Consider the following 22152-nt stretch of genomic DNA (forward strand, 5'->3'; position numbering starts at 1 on the left):
CCAGGGCAGTGCAGATGTGGGAAGCAATTATAAAGGAACAAAGACCTAAAGTTCCAAGAAGCACCCCAGTCTGATGCTTTGCTTTCCAGGCCTGATTTCCCTGGGCTCAGCTGGGAGGATGTTACTGAGGATGGAGGTTCAGCGCTGTCCCCAGGAGCCTCTTCCAGGGTTTCACTTTTCCCCCTTCCCCTGCACCTGCGCGTGCATGTCACGGCTTTTGTCTGACCTTGTTGGAATAAACCTCCTCTTTCCCATCACCTGCGTGTCCCCTGTCACTGCCCTTTGCCCGTCCTCATGGGTGCATGTGTGCTGCTCACCTCAGCCCAGCAAAACCAGTTGTGCCGGGCCTTCGGGGTAGAGAACCGAACAAGCATTCTAGGCTGATGAAATGGGACTTCCGTGGATATTTCTCAGGGTAGACTTCAGGAAAAATGGGAAAAGGGATGTGGGTGTGAGGTCTGTAGCCCTCAACAGAGTGGCCAACCTTTTCTAAGAAGCACAGAATGGGTGTCCAAATCACATTGCCATGTCCAGGGGCTGGGAGGACCATTTGCTCTTTCTGGGCAGCCTCCTAACACACTTCAGATATGGAGTAGACAATGATCAAAACCTTCACAGATCGATGTGGCTCTCAACAGGAGACATTAGGCAAGAATTTATCTCGAGACATTTTTCATCATCACAACTTAGAGGAAGTCCTACTACATGCAGCGGGGAGATGTCAGGGATGCCAAGAAACATCTCCCAAAGCATAGCATAAGCACCAACATACACACACACACGAACACACATACACACACACACACAGAGACAGAGAGAGAAAGAGAGAGAGAGAGAGAGAGAGAGAGAGAGAGAGAGAGAGAGAGAGAGAGAGACAGAGAGACAGAGAGACAGAGAGACAGAGAGACAGAGAGAGACAAAGACAGAGTTACAGATATAGAGAAATCTGTCCCAAATGTCAAGAGGGCCTAGAGCCAGGGAACTTTGGCTAGAAGAGAGAGCAAAGGGAAGGGCAGGATGGCACCTGGGATGGCAAAGAACTTCATCTCTGCACAAATCCTTGAGAGCGCTGGGAGGTGGTGAGATCAGTTAAAGCAAAGGACTCATGGACAAAGGAAAGAAGGAGTTGAGAGGCCAGGAAATATGGTAACGCCAAGAGTGTCGCTATGAGGTGATACAGGAAAGGGAGGAAGAGGAAACGTTGTGAAGATGGTAAATCAATATGAGACCAAGAATGTTATAGTATTTATCATGCATTGGGGTCCTCTAAATCACGAATATTTGTTTTATTCTCCAAACGAGTGGCTACAGGGAATCCAGGACAGATGAACCCCTCAGGACCAGTGGTGAGGGTGGTGATACCTGGAGGGTAGAGGGAGGGTGGAGTGGAAAGGGGGAACCTATTACAAGGATCTACATATAACCTCCTCCCTGGGGGATGGATGACAGAAAAGTGGGTGTAGGGAGACATCAGGCAGCTTAAGATATGATAAAATAATAATTTATGAATTATCAAGGGTTCATGAGGGAAGGCGCATGTGGAGGGAGTGTGAAAATGTGGAGCTGATTCCAAGAGTCCAAGCAGAAAGCAAATATTGTGAGAATGATGAGGGCAATGAAAGCATAAGTGCGTTTCACAATTAACGTTGTATAGATTTTGATCAGAGTTGTATGAGCCCCCAATTAAATGATCAAAAAAACCCAATTGGCTGAGGGAGGGGGGAGTGGGGAGGGAGGGGAAGTAAAAAAGAGGACCTGATGCAAAGGGCTTAAGTGGAGAGCAAATGCTTTGAGAATGATTGAGGCAGGGAATGTGCAGATGTGCTTTATACAATTGATGTATGTATATGTGTGGATTGTGATAAGAGTTGTATGAGTCCCTAATAAAATGTTTTTAAAAAAAGAAGAAAAGTTTCTAAAAAAAACAAAAAACAAACAAAACCCAATTGGCTAGATACATGCCCTTAATAACCATATTTTACTAATGATTTGGGAAACTGAGGACCCAAATGACTTTATACCAGGACTGAGGCCAAACAGCTCATGAGGAGTGAGCCTACAGTTCCCATTAGGTGCCTCACCACATGACCTTTCTTTGAGACTTTTACATGAGACCCGTAGATATGATGAGTTTTATTTCATTGCACTGATAGGAATGTTGAACTTAAAAAAAAAATTCAAGTAGTTCAGAATCAGTCATGTGAATCACAAGTTCAACAAATTGTACTGTTTAATTTTTTCTCCCGTGACTGGGATCTAAAATGTGGAACCCAGATCTCCATTAAGTGAACTTATCTCCCTAGAAATGAATCTCACACTGTGTGCCAGGTTGCCCAAATGACAGTGTACGGGAGCATCTCATCTAGCTGCTCTCCACAACAAGCCTAAGGAGCACCAGGAATCCTAAACTAAACTCAAATTACACAGGAGGGAAATCAGTCTCGAGGTTGAGTACATGACATAATGAGATAAACCTATGTGATACTTTGCAGGTTCATTGAATCAAACAAACAAACAAAAACGTTTTCAGTCATTAGAAGATATCAAAATGTTAATTTGTTTTACTGCAACCCCCAAGACATCAGAGTTGCTAAAACCTTCGGTATTGATAAAGCGAACTTGAAAGTAGTTTGATGTGAGGTGTGCTCTGGCCAATATGACCCACTCTCTCAAGATGAACACACTTCTCTCAGGAGGAACCTGCCATGCTTGGACCTCACTCGTTTCTTATTGATCAAACTCTGCGGAATCGTTGGGTTGAACTCCACTGTGGGTCAGAAATTGTCTTGAGTCATGAAAATATGCATGACCAACAGGTGAAGAATGGATACACTTGGCTATGAAGACCATGTTGCTTCAGTTATGTGAGACTTTGCTCATGAAGGGAGACAGGGGTCCAGGATCTCCAGATCTCAGCAGAGCGATGCCATGTGTCCAGAAACAGGACCTCAGGGTGGAGAGTAACTGGAGTTCTTCCTAACTGGGTATCATCTACCAGCGAAGCTGAATTCAATATTTGATGAAATAAAGCATTACATCTACCAAGGGCTATAAAATGAGACTTGGGCCTCAGAAGCCTCTATCAAGATCAAGTTCTCAACACAAAAATATCCAACAATTCATACAGATAGTTCAGTGGCCGGGGGTTTGGGGGGGTTGTGGGGGAAAAACAGGACTTGAACCAAGCAATCGAGTCTGGACTTACACCCCAGGACGATTGAAGAAAGGGAAACATTATGCAATATGATGCTGATCCTAAAAGCAGATGTGCAAAGATGAAAGCTTAACGGGGGAAGAAAGTTCCACAACCCAGCCCAATCCCCAAAGTGAGCAAGTCACTGAATGGAAACATTTATTGAGTAAAGGCCCTGAAAACACAATGGTGAGAGAGCAAAAGATGGACAGTGTTCTCCAGGAGCTCCCACTCAAAGACCCTCCTCTACTGCGCTTGCAAAGCAAGGAGCAAGACACAAGAGACCCTCTCCAGAGTGGACGCCCACGCTCTTGAATTTGGGTGGCAGCAGTGTCAGTTGTATAAGCACAAACTGGGACCCCGTCTAGGAAAAAACATGGAGGCCAAAACATATTGGCTTGACTGTTGGCAAAAAGCACATGTATTGACGACTTCTTACTTTCATACCGAGGCAACAGGCATGTACGAATGAGGGATGCATTGCTAAAGGTGATGAAGAGAATGCTGATATAAAAGTAGACTTCTGCTGTCGTGTCCTTCCCAATTTCCTTCCTCCACTCTCCCCATTTCTGTTCCAGTGTGTGGGCTCAGCAGGACAAACAAGCATGTCCCTGGAACTCAGGCACTTGCTCTGGTGTTGCCTTGGCTGCATCATAGCTAAGCATGTCAAGGTGGACAGCCTCCATTATAAGGCTTCCTGTAGCAGGCTCCATAACCGTGTTCTACCTGAAGTGATCATTTTATGTTCTGTAATTACGTAAAATATTTGTCCTTTCCCTCTCTCCCTTTTTCTTCTTCTAGCTCTTTATTATGAATTGTGTGAAGTTTACTGAGGATATGGTTTTCTGACTCAACAATTCTCATACATTTCATTTGATCTCATTGATTATAATCCCTACAATGCAATATCACTCAACCCACTTCCTCCCCATGTTTACTCTTTCATCCCTCATTTCCCCCTAAACCTAACCCTTCTGAAATTTGCTCTAGATTAAATAAGATCTTTTAAATCTCAAATGGTTCATTATTCTAAGGTGTGCAGACTTTTCTACTATTATTGATGCTGTTAAGACCTATTGTGTGGCTGAACATGGAGACAGGTGAATGATCATTTCCAGGCCTGCAGGGTGACTCGGGGTTATACTCCCAAGGGTCCCAGCAGCCTTGAGCTGGTAACTTGCACAATTTTGAGATTTGTTCTACATTTTGGTTCCCTCTATCCAAGACCTCCTAAAGTGATCCCTTTCAGAGAAGTTGGATGGGTCCTTCTGGTCTCAGGGTCATGTAGACTGATGTCCACATGGTCCTCCTCTCCGTGGACCTAATTGTTTCTGTATGTCATTCGGTCTGCTTCACTCCTTACCCCCTGAGGGGACAGACAAATAGTTGTGCCTCAGAGGATCTCTGTGAACTCTGTTCTACCAACTGCACTCAGTGTTCTCCAGACAACGATCCTCAGCCCCCAGCCCAGTGGCTCATCCCTTCTGGAAATCTGTTCTTGTGATGTCCAAGCACTGCCAAACCCTTGCTTACCTCTCACACCCTGTGTAAGACAGAGCTACGCACTATCTGATCCTCTACCACCCTAGGTGTTTGATTCTGTTTAAGAAATTTTCATCACTTTGTTTCCTGTATACCACATGGCATTCATGGATTTATAGATGAAGCAAAGGTAAGTGGTGTTGTTCGGTACCATTGAGTTGGTTCCAGCCCATAGTGACATTAGGTATGGCAGAAGGAAACGCTGCTCGGTCCTGGACCCTCCTGACCATGGTTCCTGTGCTTGAGTCTTGTATCATCAATGGTGTCGGTTCAGCGCCTTGAAGGTTTTCGTCTTTTCCAGTGCCCCTCGACGTTAGCGAACATGATGTGTTTCTCCAGGGATTGGTCTCTCCTGACAACATGTCCAATGGGTAAGACAAAGTCTCGCCATCCTTGGCTTTCAGGAGCACTATGACCATACTTCTTTCAGGACAGATAGGATTGTCTTAGCAGCCCATGGCACATTCTTCTCCAGCATCACCATTCAGATGCGTCCATTCTCCTGTGGTCTTCCTTATTCAGTGTCCATCTTTCACATGTATATCAGACAATGGAGTATACCATGACATGAGTCAGGCACTCCCGTGTCATCAAGGTAACATCCTTGCTTTTCAGTATTATAAAGAGTTCTTTTGCATAAGATTTACTGGATGCAACACGTCTTTTGATCTCTTTACCACTGCCTCCAAGAACAGAGTAATCCAAAGAAAAGGAACTCACTTCAGAATTCTGGGAGGGGAAATAGACATGTTCCATGCATCCCAAACTATTATTTTTATTTTTTTCCCTCTGTAGTCCTAATCAATAATATTTACTCCCTGAGCGCCAGGACATAATTTTCTATTGTGACCCTGGTTCTGCACATTTGCACACCAGCCAGAGGCCTATGGAATGATCACGGCACATAGTGTTGTTGTGTGTTTTCTTGTTTTGGATCAAACAAACGGACAGATGAACTGGAGTTCGCAGGCAGAGAGGAGTGTATTGTCTGATTACAGCGAGTCCAGGGTTTGTCAACTGGAGCTGCCCCAGGGAGGTCTTCTACAGGTGCTTATGCTCAGGGGATTCAGACCCCTGAAACACATTCAAAGACCACATTACTTGGCAGTCAGATCAGTTATGGGCCAGAAGTGATCCGCTTAGAATATTGATTCCCAAAATATGTCACTAGGTCATTCTCCTCATCAGTTGAGTGAGCTATTTTTTGTGACAAACTGGCTCCAAAGAAGCCGTCGATTATTTTAACCGTAGTGAAAGCATAGCCAGGCGGGTGAGATACAGGTTAAGGTGTAAAGAGCATCCTAGCTTTGCATGGTTTCTTTGGCTTTTATAACTCCAGTAGCCAGGACTTCATGAACCATTTCCTAAATGTGAGACAGGCTTCTTTTCAGTGATGTGTTGTGGGAGATCATTGCTTTAGTCCCCTGCTCATGGGGAGTCAGAGGTTCTCTTTGAACGATATACGAAACTAGAAAGTCAGGAGACTCACAACGCAAATGGTTCATAAAACTCAGAATGCAAGGACAGATAATTGTGGTAGAGAACGGCTTCGTGACCCTTTGCTCGTGATTTGTAATGTGCCGCGGTCAGTATCTTTGCCTGTGTCACTGGGGGCTCATTGTCTGTAAATTTTGCAGACTAACCGAGCCATGCCATGTTAGTGCTTGCCAAAGCTTGACATTTTTATACATTAATAATATGTCTGTAATGTAATGGAAAACTATTATCACAACTGGTTATGTGCCAGAAATTTAAGCTACAATTGGCTGCTTCTTGTCAGGAATGTCTGTCACACAATCTTGCCTGTGCCTAATATTCAAATACCTTGCACTCCTCTGCATTTTCCTTGTCAGTTCTCTAAATTCGATCAATATCGCAGTCCATGATTCTGTGTAATGACCATCATTATCATCCTGGAATACCTTAGTGAGAATCCGTTATGTTGGAATTGCTGTGGTGTCAGGAGGCACTCACACGCGCCCAGACTTTGCCTCAGTGTCTAGCTTGTTCGTGTCGAAACATGTGGTCTCTTTTTCTTTTATGGTTGTGCTGAGGCCCAAGCTCACAAGGACAAAGTAAACAAGAATAAATGGACAAGGGAGATGCTCTCTGTTATATGAAAAGCAAACAAGCCAACAACAAAAATAGACACCTTTATAGACTGATGTCAGGGAGCATGCAAATATACTTCAATTGATATTGTGGTTCCTTGACAACTTTAGTCTTTTCTCCACTTCTCATGATGTCACCTATGGGTCCAATTGTGAGGATTTTGATCTTCTTTACATTAAGTTGTCATCCATAATGAACACTGCAGTCCTCAATTTTCATCAACAAGGGTCTCAAGTCCTCCTCACTTTCAGCAAACAAGATTGTGTCATATACATATTACATTTTGTTAATAAGTCTTCCTGTAATCCTGATGCAGAATTTGTCTCCATATTATCCAGTTTCTCCCACTATTTTCTCAGCATACAAATTGAACAAGAATGTTGCTAGATGCAACCCTGATGCACACCTTTCCTGATTTTAAGCCATGCAATATTCCCTGCCCTATTTTCACACCTGCCTCTTGATTCGTGCACAAGTTCTTCACGAGCAAAATGAAGTGTCCTGGAATTCCCTTTGTTTCAAGGGTATCTTAAGTTTGTTACGATCCACACAGTGGAATGCCTTGGCATAGTCAACAGAGCACAAGGAAACTTATTTCTGGTATTCTCTGCTTTCAGCGACAGTCCATCAGACATCAGCAATGATATCCCTTGTTCCATCTCTTCTAAATCTTGCCTGAATATCAGACAGTTCCCTGTGGATGCACTGCTTCAGAAAAATTTTACTTCCATGTGATGTCAATGATATGATTCTATAATTTGAGCCATCTCCTGGGTCTCTTGTCTTTGGAATGGGCTCAGATATGGATCTTTCTAGTCAATTAGCCGAGTAGCTGTCTTCCAAATTTCATGGCACAGACAAGTGTTTCCTGTGTGTCATCAGTTTGTTGAAACATTCCAAGTGGTATTCCATCAACTGCCCAACCTTGCTTTTGGCTAATGCGAGGTAAGTGCACATGCGTACACATACTCTGTCATACCCACATTTTTCATGTTTATATTTCCACTGTCCCTCCCAGACCTGTCATCCTGCATGCCTATCCATGCATCTTTGCGTAGGCCACTTTTAGCACACTCTTGGATATATACGAGTTTTTGCCTGCGTTGCCTTTCATACTTGCATTCCCAGAATTATCTTCCCTTGCCTCCATCCTTATTGGGTGATCTTCATCTCACTGTATATTTATTTCTCCTTCACTCAAGTTAATGCGCCTCTACCCTCTAGCCCAGTGTTTCCCAAAGTGGATGCTTTCCCACCCAGAGGTGGTGCTGGAACAATAAGGGGCAGAAGGGAACTGACAAAGCACATATCTACATGTTATCCTGAATTATGGGCTATGGAACAAGAGATGATAATTCCCGGAAACGCACTGAGTAATTTTATTTTTTTCTCAAAAAGGAGCAATAGGTCAAGTAAGTTTGGGAACCTATGCTCCAGCCACTAATAAGCTCTGTCTTTCTTTCCTGCCCCTCGAGGGGTCAAAGAGTGGGTGTTCTAGGGTGAAGCCATGTTCCTGATTCTGCACAGTACTGTCTCAAACAATATGTACCTTTTGCGATGGACTAATTTCACTCCTCATAATGCTCTCCAGCTTCATGCTGGTGATGCGGGGCTTTGCAGCTTCACTGTTCCTCTTTGACGTTGTTGTGGTTCCACACGGTATGCATCACAGTTTGCTTATCCATCCCTCCATCACGGGCCTTTCCTTTGCTTCATCTTTCTGTTACTGTGAATAGTTCTGGGATGAACGTGGGTGTGCACACGACCCTTCCTCCCCCTCCCCATAGGATCTACATCAATGAATGGGACTCCTGGATGAGCTTTTGAAGGGAGCGCAGTATCGTTTTCCTTAGTGAGTACACCATTTTACAGTCCCACCCACAGTGCATGGAAGTTCCAGGATCTCTACAGCACTGACGGCATTTGTTGCTTTCTGGTTTTATTTTTGTTTTTAACTTTGCTCCTAATTCTGGAGGGAAATGAAAATATCGGTGTGGTTTTGATTTGCATCTCTCTAGTGGTCCATAAACAGGAGGCACTGTCTGCCAGGCATCAGACGTTCAAACCCACCAGCTGCTCTGCGAGGAAGAGATGATGCTATTTGCTCCCTGAAAGAGTCACAGCCGTGGAAGCCCTCTACAAGTCACTGTGGGATGCAATCAATTAGCTGGCAATGGTCACTCACATTTCTTGATGTGCTTGTTGCCATCGGAATGTCTTCTTGGGTTGTCTGTTCGTGTCCTCTGCCCATTTTTTATTTGTATTTTTCTTACTGGTGAAGTTTTCTGTCAAGTTTAGAGATGAATGCCTGTCTGACATGCCATCATCCAAAGAGTGTTGCTGCTCCGTGAGCCCTCTTTGAATTCTTCTGGTGAAATCTGTCCATGTGCCTAAGTGTCGGCTGTTGAGAACGTGCCAGTCATCAGGTTTATGCCGTGTGTTTTCAGTTATGTTTGAGAGCAATACTCAAGTCACGTATTAGGTGTCCTGTAGATTTAGAGGTTTTCCTGTAGGCCTTTCATATCACATGAGTTCATTTCTGCTTATGGTTGTCAGATTTCGGGGCTGTTTAATTTTTCTGCCAATGGTTATCCAATTTTGCCAGTTCCATTTGCTCTAGGGACTATCTCTTCCCTATTATATCCTTAAGAAGGATATTATTTCAAATGAATACACAGTTACAGTGGTGTATTAGAATGCAAGAAGGAACTATGTCGCTGGCACAAAGCAATTACTGAAGATGTTAGTCACATTAATTACATTATGTCATGAGCACACAGTCTACACGGTGGCTCCTATTGTCTATTATTCATCTTCAATCAGTTATCATTCACCTTTTGAATAGAATCCCCTGGCTATCCCAGCCAAAATGAGTCACCACTTTCTCTTAACTAACCCTGGGACTCCTAGGAACTATGCAGGGTGAGTTACTTACTGACAGAATCTCACGTGATAGACCTTTCTTTCTCAGTTCCATCCTTGGCTCCTAGGGAAGTAAGGAGACAAATCCAGGAATATCTGATTCCACAACCAGTACTCTTAGTGAATACAAGACTGTGACTCTATCTACCAGTCACATGCAGCTCTTAGTCTGACCCCCTCTCTCCCTGGCTTCTCTCCCTCTCCTTCTGCCCCTGGCTTCATGAGTTCCTCCCAGTGACAGCATTCAGGCCTGCTGCTCCTCATCCTTTGTTCCTGCCCCAGTTCTTACAGGCTGCTGACCTCATCTCAGCCTCTCCCCAGTGATGCAGAAGGAGGGCATGTGAACACACCAGGGCAACAGGTGACTGACACTTAAAAGTTCTTGTCTAAGTCCCGGGACTCCCCATGTGGGTTTCCTATAGCACTTCTCACCTATGTTTTACCTATTTGACAACCTGTCTGTCTACCCCACCAGGCCATGAACTACACAGTGTAGGCTACTCTTTTATGATTTCCACTCCCATTGAAGTGCCTGGTGTGTAGTATGTTTTTTTAAGGGGGAAACATTAAAGAAGAAAAGACAAGTGGAGGGAAGAAAAGGATAGATGGAGGGAGGTAAGAAGGGAAGGAATCAAGCCAACAAAAGACTGAGAAAATATAGGTATTTGAACAGCTTGGGGACTACCTAGACACATTGCCATAGTAAAATAGGTCCTCTCTTCTCCCCTTTATCTCCTTACCACCACAATGGTGTGTCCCATGAATGAGTGACAGAGGACTTGCTAGTAGCACCCTTTAGAAATCCTCTCTGGACCAGGAACTCTGAAGTAGTCAGAATGACAGCCTATGCCCAGGTAAAGCTCTTTTAGGTCCAGGTGCATCTAAGACAGGTAAGGAACTGAAGGTGGGATTTGGAGGACAGAGTGGCCAGAGTTTAGAACAGAAAGGTAGTCAACCAGTGCCCAATAGGCAGAAACGTGGGTTGTCTGCCAATGAATTTTCATTTTATCCTATGAAAACCAGGTAGGCAAATCCACAGGTGATCCCATTCTCCAACCTCCCAATCATCCTCCTCTGCCTCGCTGGCCTTCTTTTCTCAAACCTGTCTGTGCAAGAGTATTACTCTGAAGTAATGAAAGATCTCAGTGCCTCAGATGTCCTTCAGCCCAAGTCAACTCATCTTTAGGGGTGAAGCTCAGAGATCAGTATTAAAGTCTTCACAGTTGCTTCCACTCTACAACCATCTTTCAAACTCAAGTTAACTGTAATCAAGTCGATGCTGACTCAGAGCGACCCTCTGTGGGTGTCTGAGACTGTCACTGTTTATGGAAGTAGACAGTCTAATCTTTCACCTAAGGCGCTGATGGTGGTTTTGAACTCCCTACTGTGCGGATTGTTGCTCCATTTTTAACAACTGCACCACCAAGGCTCCTAGACAACCATCCTTAGAAATATCTAATTTAGGAGTTTTTAGTTATTTTGAGAAACCTCATGCTCTTTCATAATCACAGCTTTTCTCCACCTCTACTTCTGGATTCCTTTTGGTACCCATGGTAGGATGTGAAATAATAAACCTTTCTTCCACTCGAGGCCTACCCTATCCCTGTCTTGGCAACCCAAATCCAAACCCAAACCCCACAGTTCCTGGTCTACCACTCACCTAACACGGCCTCCTGGGAGCCCAACTCCAGGGTTAATAATCATAATAAAATAAGGTTCAGATGAGAGATGCCCCTTGGTGGTGCATAGGAGCTCAGACACATGAGCGGTTCTGGAGCAAAACTTCCTCACTTTGCTATTTTTACACTATTTAACATTCTTGACCATAAAGCCCTGGTTTCTGAAAGTGATGATTATTAACCCCAAGATGAAGGTTTTCCTAGTGACGTTTTGGAAATGTAAGGCCGCTTATGACCAAGTATTTATTGACTGACTAGCAGGGGGCAGGAAATATTTCATGAAATAATGACCCTAACATGCCCAAGCTGATGTAAAGCACAAATCTACACATTAAAGAATCACAGGAAGTCTGATTGAGATAACTCCATAACGATCTTGACCCAGACAAACCATAATTACATTTCAAAAGACAAAGAGGGACTCTTGAAAGCAACAAGAGAAAGGGATTCATTACGTTCAAGGGAGCTTCTGTCAGTTTCATAAGTGATTTCTACCAGAAATCATAGATTAGGAAGGTTATGGGCCGATATATTCCATGTACTCAAGCGACACTGTCAACCGTGAATTCTCTCTCTATGGATGGATATATAAAACTGTCCTCAAAAATGAAGAATTAGAACATTCCCAAATAAGCAAAGTTAGACAATCCATCACTACCTTAAAGAAATAGTAAATGCAGTCACTTCATAAGAAAGAGACAAATCAAAAAGTGAATTATGCTGGTGACAGTATACATCGAAAGTTTTTTCTTCATAACATTTCCTATTTCTATATAGCTTAAAAGATAACTGGATAAAGGAACAATGACAAAACTGGGCTGATGATAAGTAGAATTTTAAATTAATAATATTACATATGATAAATGGTGTGTATTACATACAAGGGTATACTACTTTTGTTAATGGGATCACAAAGAGAGGGAGTGGTCGGAGCTTTGTAGGAGCAGATATTCTGTTATTTAGAAGAAGTTGATGTTGATCCTACTGACCCGTTGCCATGGAGACCGTTTGAGTCATGTGACCCTCTGTCTGTCCAATGAAAACTGAGCTCCATAAGAAAGGGGAATGATGCATTAAAGTGAGCAAAGTCTTCGGATTCCACAAATCAACCATGTGCCAGATTCCATTTTGGCCATTAGCACAAGGACAGGGGTCTCCTCCTGTCCAGAGTTATGCTCTGGGCAATCCACAGGCGCAGTTCTAACCTGTCCTATTTAGGTTGCATGAGTCAAAATCCACTCATTAACAGTGAGTTTGGTTTTTTGGAGGGTTTATTTCTCAAAACTAAAAGTTTACTACCCTGCTTGTCCCAAAATCCCAGGTCTGGATTCCTGGGAGCCATGAAGGCACCCTTGGTGCCCAAGTAAACCGAGACACGGCTCCAGCTGCATGTCTCCAGTTTACTCATCCATCCTGTTCCCTGGAGCTCACAGGGGCGACAGATGACATGAGGACACCAGAGCGCTTTCAGTTATTTTCTGGGGCTGAAGGCTGATGGGAAAGCCTGGGAATGCAGCCTGAGTGTCTGCACAGTTGTATTGTAGCAATTATACTCAGGATTAGAAAGAGATTTATGGGCATTGGCATGATTGTGAGTGTTGTGTGTGTGTATAATTTCTCATCTTTCTTTCTAAACAGATTGCGATTTACTCAAGGAAGGAAAAGTCCCACATTTATCTAAATATGTTTCTCCCACAAACCTTGTTATAAAAATTGACTCTGATTCTGAGCGACCCTATAGGACAGGTGGGAGCTGCACTTGTGCGTTTCAAAAGTTGCAACTCTTCACAGGCCCAGAAAGTCTCTTATTTCTCACCCAGAGCAGCGAGCACGTTTACCCTACTGACCTTGCACTTGGCAGCATGCCTCATAGCCCACTATGCCACCGGGCTCCAAAGATGCTCAGTTCCAGCAAGAGTCATGGACAGACTTGTTCTGGGGACTCTGAGGTGGATGGATGGCACATGAATGGTGAGCTGGTCCACAGAGGTGTGTGAGGCAGGTAGTCACTCATCACCACTTCCTTGTTCCCTTTGATCAGGCACCTTGGAGAGCAACTAGGAAGACAATGATCTCAGGAGAGTGACCTCAGCACCCTCCCCCTGGTTGGGAAAGCAGCAGCATTATCAGGCTGTGCATCAGGACCCAGCACAGGATAAAAGGGCTCCTGCCCTGAGCTTCTCATCCACAGCCTCCCCAGGAACAGCCTTCTCCTGCCTCCTCTGCCTCTGGTGAGTGTCTGGAGGGGGCCGGACTTCAGCTGGTGGTGCTTGGGGAAGACAGGGCCAGGCAGGAACTGGAAGCAGCAGTAGGAGGCCCCTAGGAGGCAGTGGTGGGCCAGGTGATGGGGAGGAAGGACATCTCAGGGCCAGCTCTGGGCTCAGGTACAAAGCCACAGGTCTCAGGGCTCTTCCTGGTTTGGGGTGCGCATATTGCCAGGGACACCCAGGTGCCCACCTGACATCCTTGAGGAAGAGCTGCCCCCACACGCAGGTGTCCCTTCCACAGAGGGCCCACTTCTCGCCCACAGAGGTCAGCTTGGAGCAGCTTGATCCTGGGGGCAAGGATTTGACCCAACCCACAGGCCTGAAGGCTCCAAGCTCATGTCTCTCTTCCCTTCTCAGGGTGAAACTCCTGCCGAGATGTCCTGCCAGCAGAAGCAGCAGCAGTGCCAGCCCCCGGCCCCACCCAAGTGCACCCCCAAGTGCCCTTCATCACCCAAGTGCCCCCCAAAGAGCCCTGCACAGTGCTCCCTCTCAGGCTTGTCTGGCTGTGCTTCGTCCTCCGGGGGCTGCCATGGGCCTAGCTCAGCACCGGGCTGCTGCCTGAGTCCCCACAGGCGCCGCAGGTCCCACGGGTGCAGGCGCCAGAGCTCCAGTTGCAGCGATGATGGCAACGCTGTGCAGGCCGGGGGCTCCGGCTGCGGCCACAGCTCTGGGGGTGGCTGCTGACCAGGGCAGTGCAGATGCGGGAAGCAAGTATAAAGGAACAAAGACCTAAAGTTCCAAGACGCACCCCAGTCTGCTGCATCCTCTCCCAGGCCTGCTTTCCCCGGGCTCAGCTGGGAGGATGGAGGTTCAGCGCTGTCCCCAGGAGCCTCTTGCAGGATTTAACTTTTACCACATCCCCTGCACCTGCGCATGTGTGTCAGGGCTTTTTTCTGACCTTGTTGAAATAAACCTCCTCTTTCCCATCACCTGTGTGTTCCGTGTCATTGCCCTTTGCCCGTCCCCATGGGTGCATGCGTGCTGCTCACCTCAGCCCAGCAAAACCAGTCGTGCCGGGCCATCGGGGCAGAGATCCGAACAAGCATTCTAGGCTGATGAAATGGGACTTCCATGGATATTTCCCATGGTAGACTTCAGGAAAAAGGGAAAAGGGATGTGGGTGTGAGGTCTGTAGCCATCAACAGAATGACTGACCTTCCTAGGAAGCCCAGAATGGGTGTTCACCTCATATTGCCATGCCCAGGGGCTGAGAGGACTTGCTTTCTTCTTCTGGGCACCTTCCTAACAAGCAGCAACTATGGAGTAGACAATGGTCAGAACACATGCATGGTTGATGAGGCTCTCAACAGGAGACATTAGGCAAGAATTTATCTAGAGATCATTTTTGGTCTTCACAACTTAGAGGAAGTCCTACTACATCCAGTGGGAAGATGCCACGGATGCCAAGGAGTAGCCCCCAAAGCATTGGATAAGGCCCCCACTACCCCTCCCACACAGGCAGAGAGACAGAGTTACAGGTACAGAGAGAGAAATCTGGCCTAGATGTCTATAGGACCTAGAGTCAGGAAACTTCGGCTAGAAGAGAGAGCGAGAGGAAGGACAGGATGGCACCTGGGAGGGCAAAGAACTTCATCTCAAGACAAATCCTTGAGAGCAATGGGAGGTGGTGAGATCAGTTAAAGCAAGGAACTCCTGGGCAAAGGAAAATAAGGAGTTGAGAGGCCAGGAAATTTGGTAATGCCAAGGGTGTAGCTATGAGGTGATACAGGAAAGGGGGGAAGAGGAGATGTTGCGAAGATTGTCAATCAATATGAGACCAAAAATGTTTTAGTATTTATCATGCATTAGGATGCTCTAAATCACGAATATCCATTTTATTCTCAAAACAATTGGCTAGACACATGCTCTTAATACTGACATTATACTAATTGGGAAACTGAAGACCCAAGTGGCTTTATACCAGGCCTGAGACCAAGCAGCTCATGAGGAGCGTGTGTGCAATTCCCATTAGGTGCCTCACCACATGACCCTCCTTTGAGACTTTTACAAGAGACCCGTAGATATGATGAGTTTTATTTCATAGCACTGATAGGACTGTTGAACTTAAAAAAAATTCAAGTAGTTCAGAATCAGTCATGTGAATCACAAGTTCAACAAATTTTACTTTTGAATTTTATGTCCCATGACTGGGATCTAAAATGTGGAACCCAGCTCTCAATTAAGTGGACTTATCTCCCTAGGAATGAATCTCATGCTGTGTGCCAGATTTTCCAAATGAGAGGGTACAGGAGCATGTCATCTAGATGTTCTCTACAACAAACCCAAGGAACACCAGGGATCCCAAACTAAATGCAAATTACACAGGAGGGAAATCAGTCTCGAGGCTAAAGCACACCGAATAATGAGATAAACCTATGTACTACTTACCAGGTTCATTGAATGAAACAAACAAAACAAATCCCAAAACTATTTCAGTCCTTGGAAGATATCAAGATGTTGATTTGCTTTACAGCAACCACCAAGATCTATCTCAGAGTTGCTAAAACCTTTGGTATTGATAACGCGAACGTGAAAGTAGTTTGATGTGAGGTATGCTCTGGCCAATATGACCCATGCTCTCTCAAGATGAACACACTTCTCTCAGGAGGAACCGCACCTGCCAGGTTTGGAAGCATCACAATTTCTTGTTGCTCAAATTCTGAGGGATCGTTGGGTTGACCTCCATTGTGGAGCAGAAGTTGTCTTGAGTCATGGTGAAAATATGCATGACCAAAAAAAATTATTCATGACCAACAGGTGAAGGATGGATACTCTTGGCTGTGAAGATGGAGTTGCTTCAGTTATGTGAGACTTTGCTCATGAAGGGAGACAGGGGTCCAGGATCTCCAGATCTCAGCAGAGCGATGCCATGTGTCCAGAAACAAGACCGCAGGGTACAGAGTAACTGCAGTAACTGGAGTTCATGGTCCCTCTTCCAAACTGAGCATCATCTACCAGAGAAGTAGAATCAATATTTGATGAATTCAAGCGTGGCATCTAACAAGGGCTATAGAATGAGACTTAAGGCCTCAGAGCCTTTATCAAGATCAAGTCCTCAACACAAAAATATCTGACCATTCATACAGATAGTAGTAGTTCAGTCTGGAGGTTTGCTGGTGGGGGGAGGGGAGAAGAAACAGGATTTGAACTAAGCAATCGAGTCTGGACCTAAGACTCCAGGACAATTGAAGAAAGAGAAACATTATGCAATATGATGCTGATCCTAAAAGCAGATGTCCAAAGATGAAAGCTCAACGGGGAAGAAACTCCAAATTCTCATCCAGACACTCCCAAACCCCCAAATATGAGTAAGTCATTGAATGGAAACGTTTATTGAGTAAAGGCCCTGAGGAGCAAAAGATGGACAGTGTTCTCCAGGAGCTCCCACTCAAAGACCCTCCTCTACTGCGCTTGCAAACAAGGAGTAAGCACAAGAGACCCTCTCTAGAGTGGACGCCCACAGTCCTGAATTGGGTTGGTAGCAGTGTCAGTTGGATAAGCACAGAGGGGGACCCCGTCTAGGAAAAAACATGGGGACTGAAACATATTGGCTTGACTGCTGGCAAAAAGCACATGTATTAAATTAATATTTTAATTTCTTACTAAAGACAAGAGTCAAGTATGAATGAGGGATGCATTGCTAATGGTGATGAAGAGAATGCTGATATGAAAGTAGACCCTGCCCAATTTCCTTCCTCCTTTCTCCCCATTTCTGTTCCAGTGTGTGGGCTCAGGAGGTACAAAAAGCACGTCCCAGGATCTCAGGAGCTTGCTCTGGTCTCCCCCTGGCATGTCAAGGTGGAGAGCCTCCAATATGTGGCTTCCTGTAGCAAGCTCCATAACCATGTTCTACCTGAAGTTATCTCTTTAAGTTTTGGGTGATGTATAATATTTGTCCTCTCCTGGTCTGTGGGGCCGGCCCAATCCCAACTACTAAGTGGACACCTGCCCCTCCCCCAGGAGAATTTATTTCAAAGAATGGCACTGAACCTGCAGCTCCAGGAGAGGGATATATCTGATCAGAGCACATGGGAGCAGATGAAGGGAGAGGAGAGGAGAGTGAAGCCCATCCTGGCCCACCAGGCCTTGAGGACAATGACCCCAGTTAGAATAGCCAGTCCACAGAGAGGACCACATGGCTGGCCCCCTATGAGGCATGATGCCACTCACTTACCCATAGCCTTACAGGGGACAACATTGGAAACACAAAGTGGGAATTGTGCCCGATCTGATCCCACCACACCAAGGCAAAACACTAAGAGAGTGCAACAGTAGGGAATGGAGGGGCAAGGTCCCCAGGGAATGCTGAAGGTGGACTTTGGGGCCAGGGCATAGCGCCCCAACTGACTGGACTGGAAAACACTCCTAAAGGCCAACAATCCTTGAACTAACTACAAGCTTTTCTTTCTTGTCGTGCTTTGTGTTTTTTTTTTGTCATTGGTTTGTTGTATATTATTGCTTGGTTTTGCTCTGTCTTGTTTTTGTGCATGTTATTATCTCCACAGGTCTGTCTAAATAAGATAGGCTGGGTGAACAATCGGAGGAGAAAACAACAGGACCAACAGTTCCGGAGGGACAGGAGAGGGGGAAGTGGAGGGAAAGGTAGTGGTGTAAACAAACCCAGGGACAAGGGAACAATAAATGATAAAAATCAATGGTTAGGAGGGCGTGCGAGGTCTGGTAGGGCATGATCAAGGGTAATGTGATGAAGAGGAATTGCTGAGACCCTGGTGGGGAATGAGCATGATAGTGGGACAGGAGGAAAGTCAAGGGAAATAGAGGAAAGAGCTGGGAGGCAAAGGACATTTATAGAGAACTAGATAAAGACATGTACATATGCAAATACATTTATATATGAGGATGGGGAAATAGATCTATGTGCCTATATTTATAGGGTTAGTATTAAGGTAGCAGAAGGACATTGGGCATCCACTGAAGTACTCCCTCAATGCAAGAATATTTTCTTCTATTAAATTGGCATTCCATGATGCTCACCTTCCCGACACAACCACTGAAGACAAAGCAGGTGAATAAGCAAATGTGGCGAAGAAAGCTGATGGTGCCAGGCTATCAAAAGATATAGCGTCTGGGGTCTTAAAGGACTGAAGGTAAACAAACAGCCATCTAGCTCAGAAGCAAGAAAGCCCACATGGAGGAAGCACACCAGCCTGTGTGATCACGAGGTGTCGAAGGGATCATATATCAGGCATCATCAGAACAGAAATATCTTACCATAGTGAATGAGGGGGAGAGTGCGGAATGGAGACCCAAAGCCCATTTGTAGGCCACTGGACATCCCTTTACAGAAGAGTCTCGGGGATGAGACAGTTAGTCAGGTGCGATGTAGCAACGAAGAAAAATACAACTTTCATCTAGTTCCTAAATGCTTGCTTCCCCCACACTATCATGATCTGAATTCTACCTTGCAAGTCTGGCTAGACCAGAGGATGGACACTGGTACAGATAGGAACAAGAAACACAGGGAATCCAGGGCAGATGATCACTTCAGAATCAGTGGTGTGAATGGCCATACTGGCTGGGTAGACGGAGGTTGGGTTGGAAAGGTGGAACCAATTACAAGGATGTACATGTGAACTCCTCCCTGGGGGGTGGACAACAGAAAAGTAGGTGAAGGGAGACGTCGGACATAGCAAGATATGACAAAATAATAATTTATAAATTATCAAGGATTCATGAGAGAGGGGGAAAGGAGGAGGGAGGGGAAAAACTGAGCCAGGGGCTTAAGTGGAGAGCAAATATTTTGAGAATGATGAGGGCAATAAATGTACAAATGTGCTTTACACAATTGATGTATGTATGGAATGTGACAAGAGTTGTATGAGCCCCTAATTAAATGATTTTAAAAGTATTCATCCTCTTCCTCTCCCCCCTTTTTTTCTTCTAGCTTTTATTGTGAATTGGGGGAAGGGTTTCTGAGGAGATTTTTTTTCACTCAATAATTCACATACATTTCATTTGATCTCATTGATTATAATCCCTACAATGCAATATCACTCAGCCTACTTCCTCCCTGTGTTTCTTCTTTCATCCCTCCTTTTCCCTCTAAACTGAACCCTTTTGAACTTCCCCCCTGAGTAAATGTGGTCTTTTTGTATTCAAATTATTGATAATTCTAAGGTGTGCAGACTTTGCTACTATTATTGATTCCCTTAAGACCCATTGTTTGGCTGAACATGGAGACAGGTGAATGAGTCCATTCCCAGGCCTGCAGGGTGACTCAGGTCTATACTCCCAGGGGTCCCACCAGCCTAGAGCTGGTAACTTGTATGATTTTGAGATTTGCTCTACATTCTGGTTCCCTCTAGCCAAGACCTCCTCATGTGATCCCTTTCAGAGTAGTGGGTGGTGATCGTCAATCACGATCTGTGCTTCTGGTCTCAGGGTCATGGAGACTGCTGTCCCCATGATAATGTCCTTGCTTTCAGTACTATAGAGAGTTCTTTTGCATAAGTTGTACTTGATGCAACACGTCTTTTGATCTCTTGACCACTGCCTCCAAGAGCAATGATTGGGGATCCACGTAAGACAAACTCCTTGACAACTTTAATCTTTTCTCCACTGTTCATGGTGTCACCTATGGGTCCAATTGTGAGGACTTTGATCTTCTTTACATTGAATTGTCATCCATAATGAACACTGCAATGCTCACTTTCAGCCAGCAAGGTTGTGTCATCTACATATCGCATGTTGTCAATAAGCCTTCCTCCAATCCTGATGCAGAATTCGTCTCCACATAGTCCAGTTTCTGTCCCTGTTTTCTCAGCATAAGAGTTGACCAAGAATGTTGAGTGGTAGAACCCTGGTGCTCACCTTTCCTGATGTTAAACACGCAGTATTCCCTTGTTCCATTCTCACACCCGCCTCTAGATTCATGCCCAAGTTCTTCACGAGCACAATGAAGTGCTCTGGAAGCCCCTTTGTTCTCAAGGTATCCAAAGTTCATTATGAGGCACACAGTGGGATGCCTTGGCATAGTCGAGAGAACACAGGGAAACATCTGTCTGGAATTCTCTGCTTGCAGCGCCAGTCCATCAGATATCAGCCAATGATGTTGTTCCATCCCTTCTAAACCTGGCCTGAATCTCTGACAGCTCCCTGTTGATGCACTGCTACAACCGTTGTTGGTTCATCTCCAGCAAAATTGTACTCACAGGTGATATCGATGATATGACTGTATAATTTCAGCAATCTGTTGGGTCACTTGTCTTTGGGATGGGCAGAGACATGTATTTTTTCCAGTCAGTTGGCATACATAAGCATTTGATAAGATTCATCAGCTTGTTGAAACATTCCAATTGGTATTGGTATTCCATGAATTCCAAAGCCTTGCTTTGGCTAATGCAAGGTGAGTGCACATTCATAAATATCCTGTGTCAAATGCATATGTATTTACATTTATATTTCCACTGTCCGTCCCACACCTGTCAGCCTGTATGCCTATCCATGTGTCTATCTTTGCGTAGACCATTTTTATCACACTATGGGGCATATAACTGTTTTTGCCTGCATTGCCTTTCATACTTGCATTCCCAGTATTGTGTCCCTTGCCTCATCCTTTGTGGGTATTCCTCATCTTATTGCGTATGTATTTCTCCTGCACTCAAGTTAATGTGCCGCTACCATCTAGCCAGTGTTTCCCAATGATGTGCTTTCCCACTCAGAGGTGGTGCTGGAACAATAAGGGGCAGAGGGGAACTGACATAGCACATATCTACATGTTATCCTGAATTATGGGCTATGGAACAAAAGATGATAATTGCCGGAAACGCACTGAGTAATTTTATTTTTTTCTCAAAAAGGGGCAATAGGTCAAGTAAGTTTGGGAACCTATGCTCCAGCCACTAATGTGCTCTGTCTTTCTTTCCTGCCCCTGCTAGGTGTCAAAGAGTGGGTGTTCTAGGGTGTAGCCATGTTCCTGATTCTGCACAGCAGTGGTCTCAAACAATATTTACCTTTTGCGATGGGTCTAATTTCACTCCTCATAATGCTGTCCAGGTTCACGCAGGTGATGAGGAGCTTCGCAGCTTCACTGTTCCTCTTTAACGTTGTTGTGGTTCCACTCGGTATGCATCACAGTTTGTTTATCCATCCCTCCATCACGGGCCTTTCCTTTGCTTCATCTTTTTGTTACTGTGAATAGTTCTGGGATGAACATGGGTGTGCACACGACCCTTCCTCCCCCTCCCCATAGGATCTATATCAACGAATGGGATTCCTGGATCAGCTTTTGAAGGGAGCGCAGTATCGTTTTCCTTAGTGAATACACCATTTTACAGTCCCACCCACAGTGCATGGCCCTTCCAGGATCTCTACAGCACTGAAGGCATTTGTTGCTTTCTGGTTTTATTTTTGTTTTTAACTTTGCTATTAATTTGGAGTGAAATGAAAATGTCGATGTGATTTGGATTTGCATCTC

At 45.0% G+C, this 22152-nt stretch overlaps 1 protein-coding gene across 1 annotated transcript; it reads left to right on the forward strand.

Moving 5' to 3' along the window:
• Positions 1–14090: 14090 nt before the first annotated feature.
• On the forward strand, positions 14091–14399 carry LOC142437577 (late cornified envelope protein 3C-like). The gene has a single exon (XM_075540687.1). It carries the CDS (start codon positions 14091–14093, stop codon positions 14397–14399), a length of 309 nt encoding a protein of 102 aa, XP_075396802.1.
• The last annotated feature ends 7753 nt before the right edge of the window (positions 14400–22152 follow it).

Source organism: Tenrec ecaudatus, chromosome 1 (genome assembly GCF_050624435.1).
Source record: "Tenrec ecaudatus isolate mTenEca1 chromosome 1, mTenEca1.hap1, whole genome shotgun sequence".
NCBI classification, from domain to species: domain Eukaryota; kingdom Metazoa; phylum Chordata; class Mammalia; order Afrosoricida; family Tenrecidae; genus Tenrec; species Tenrec ecaudatus.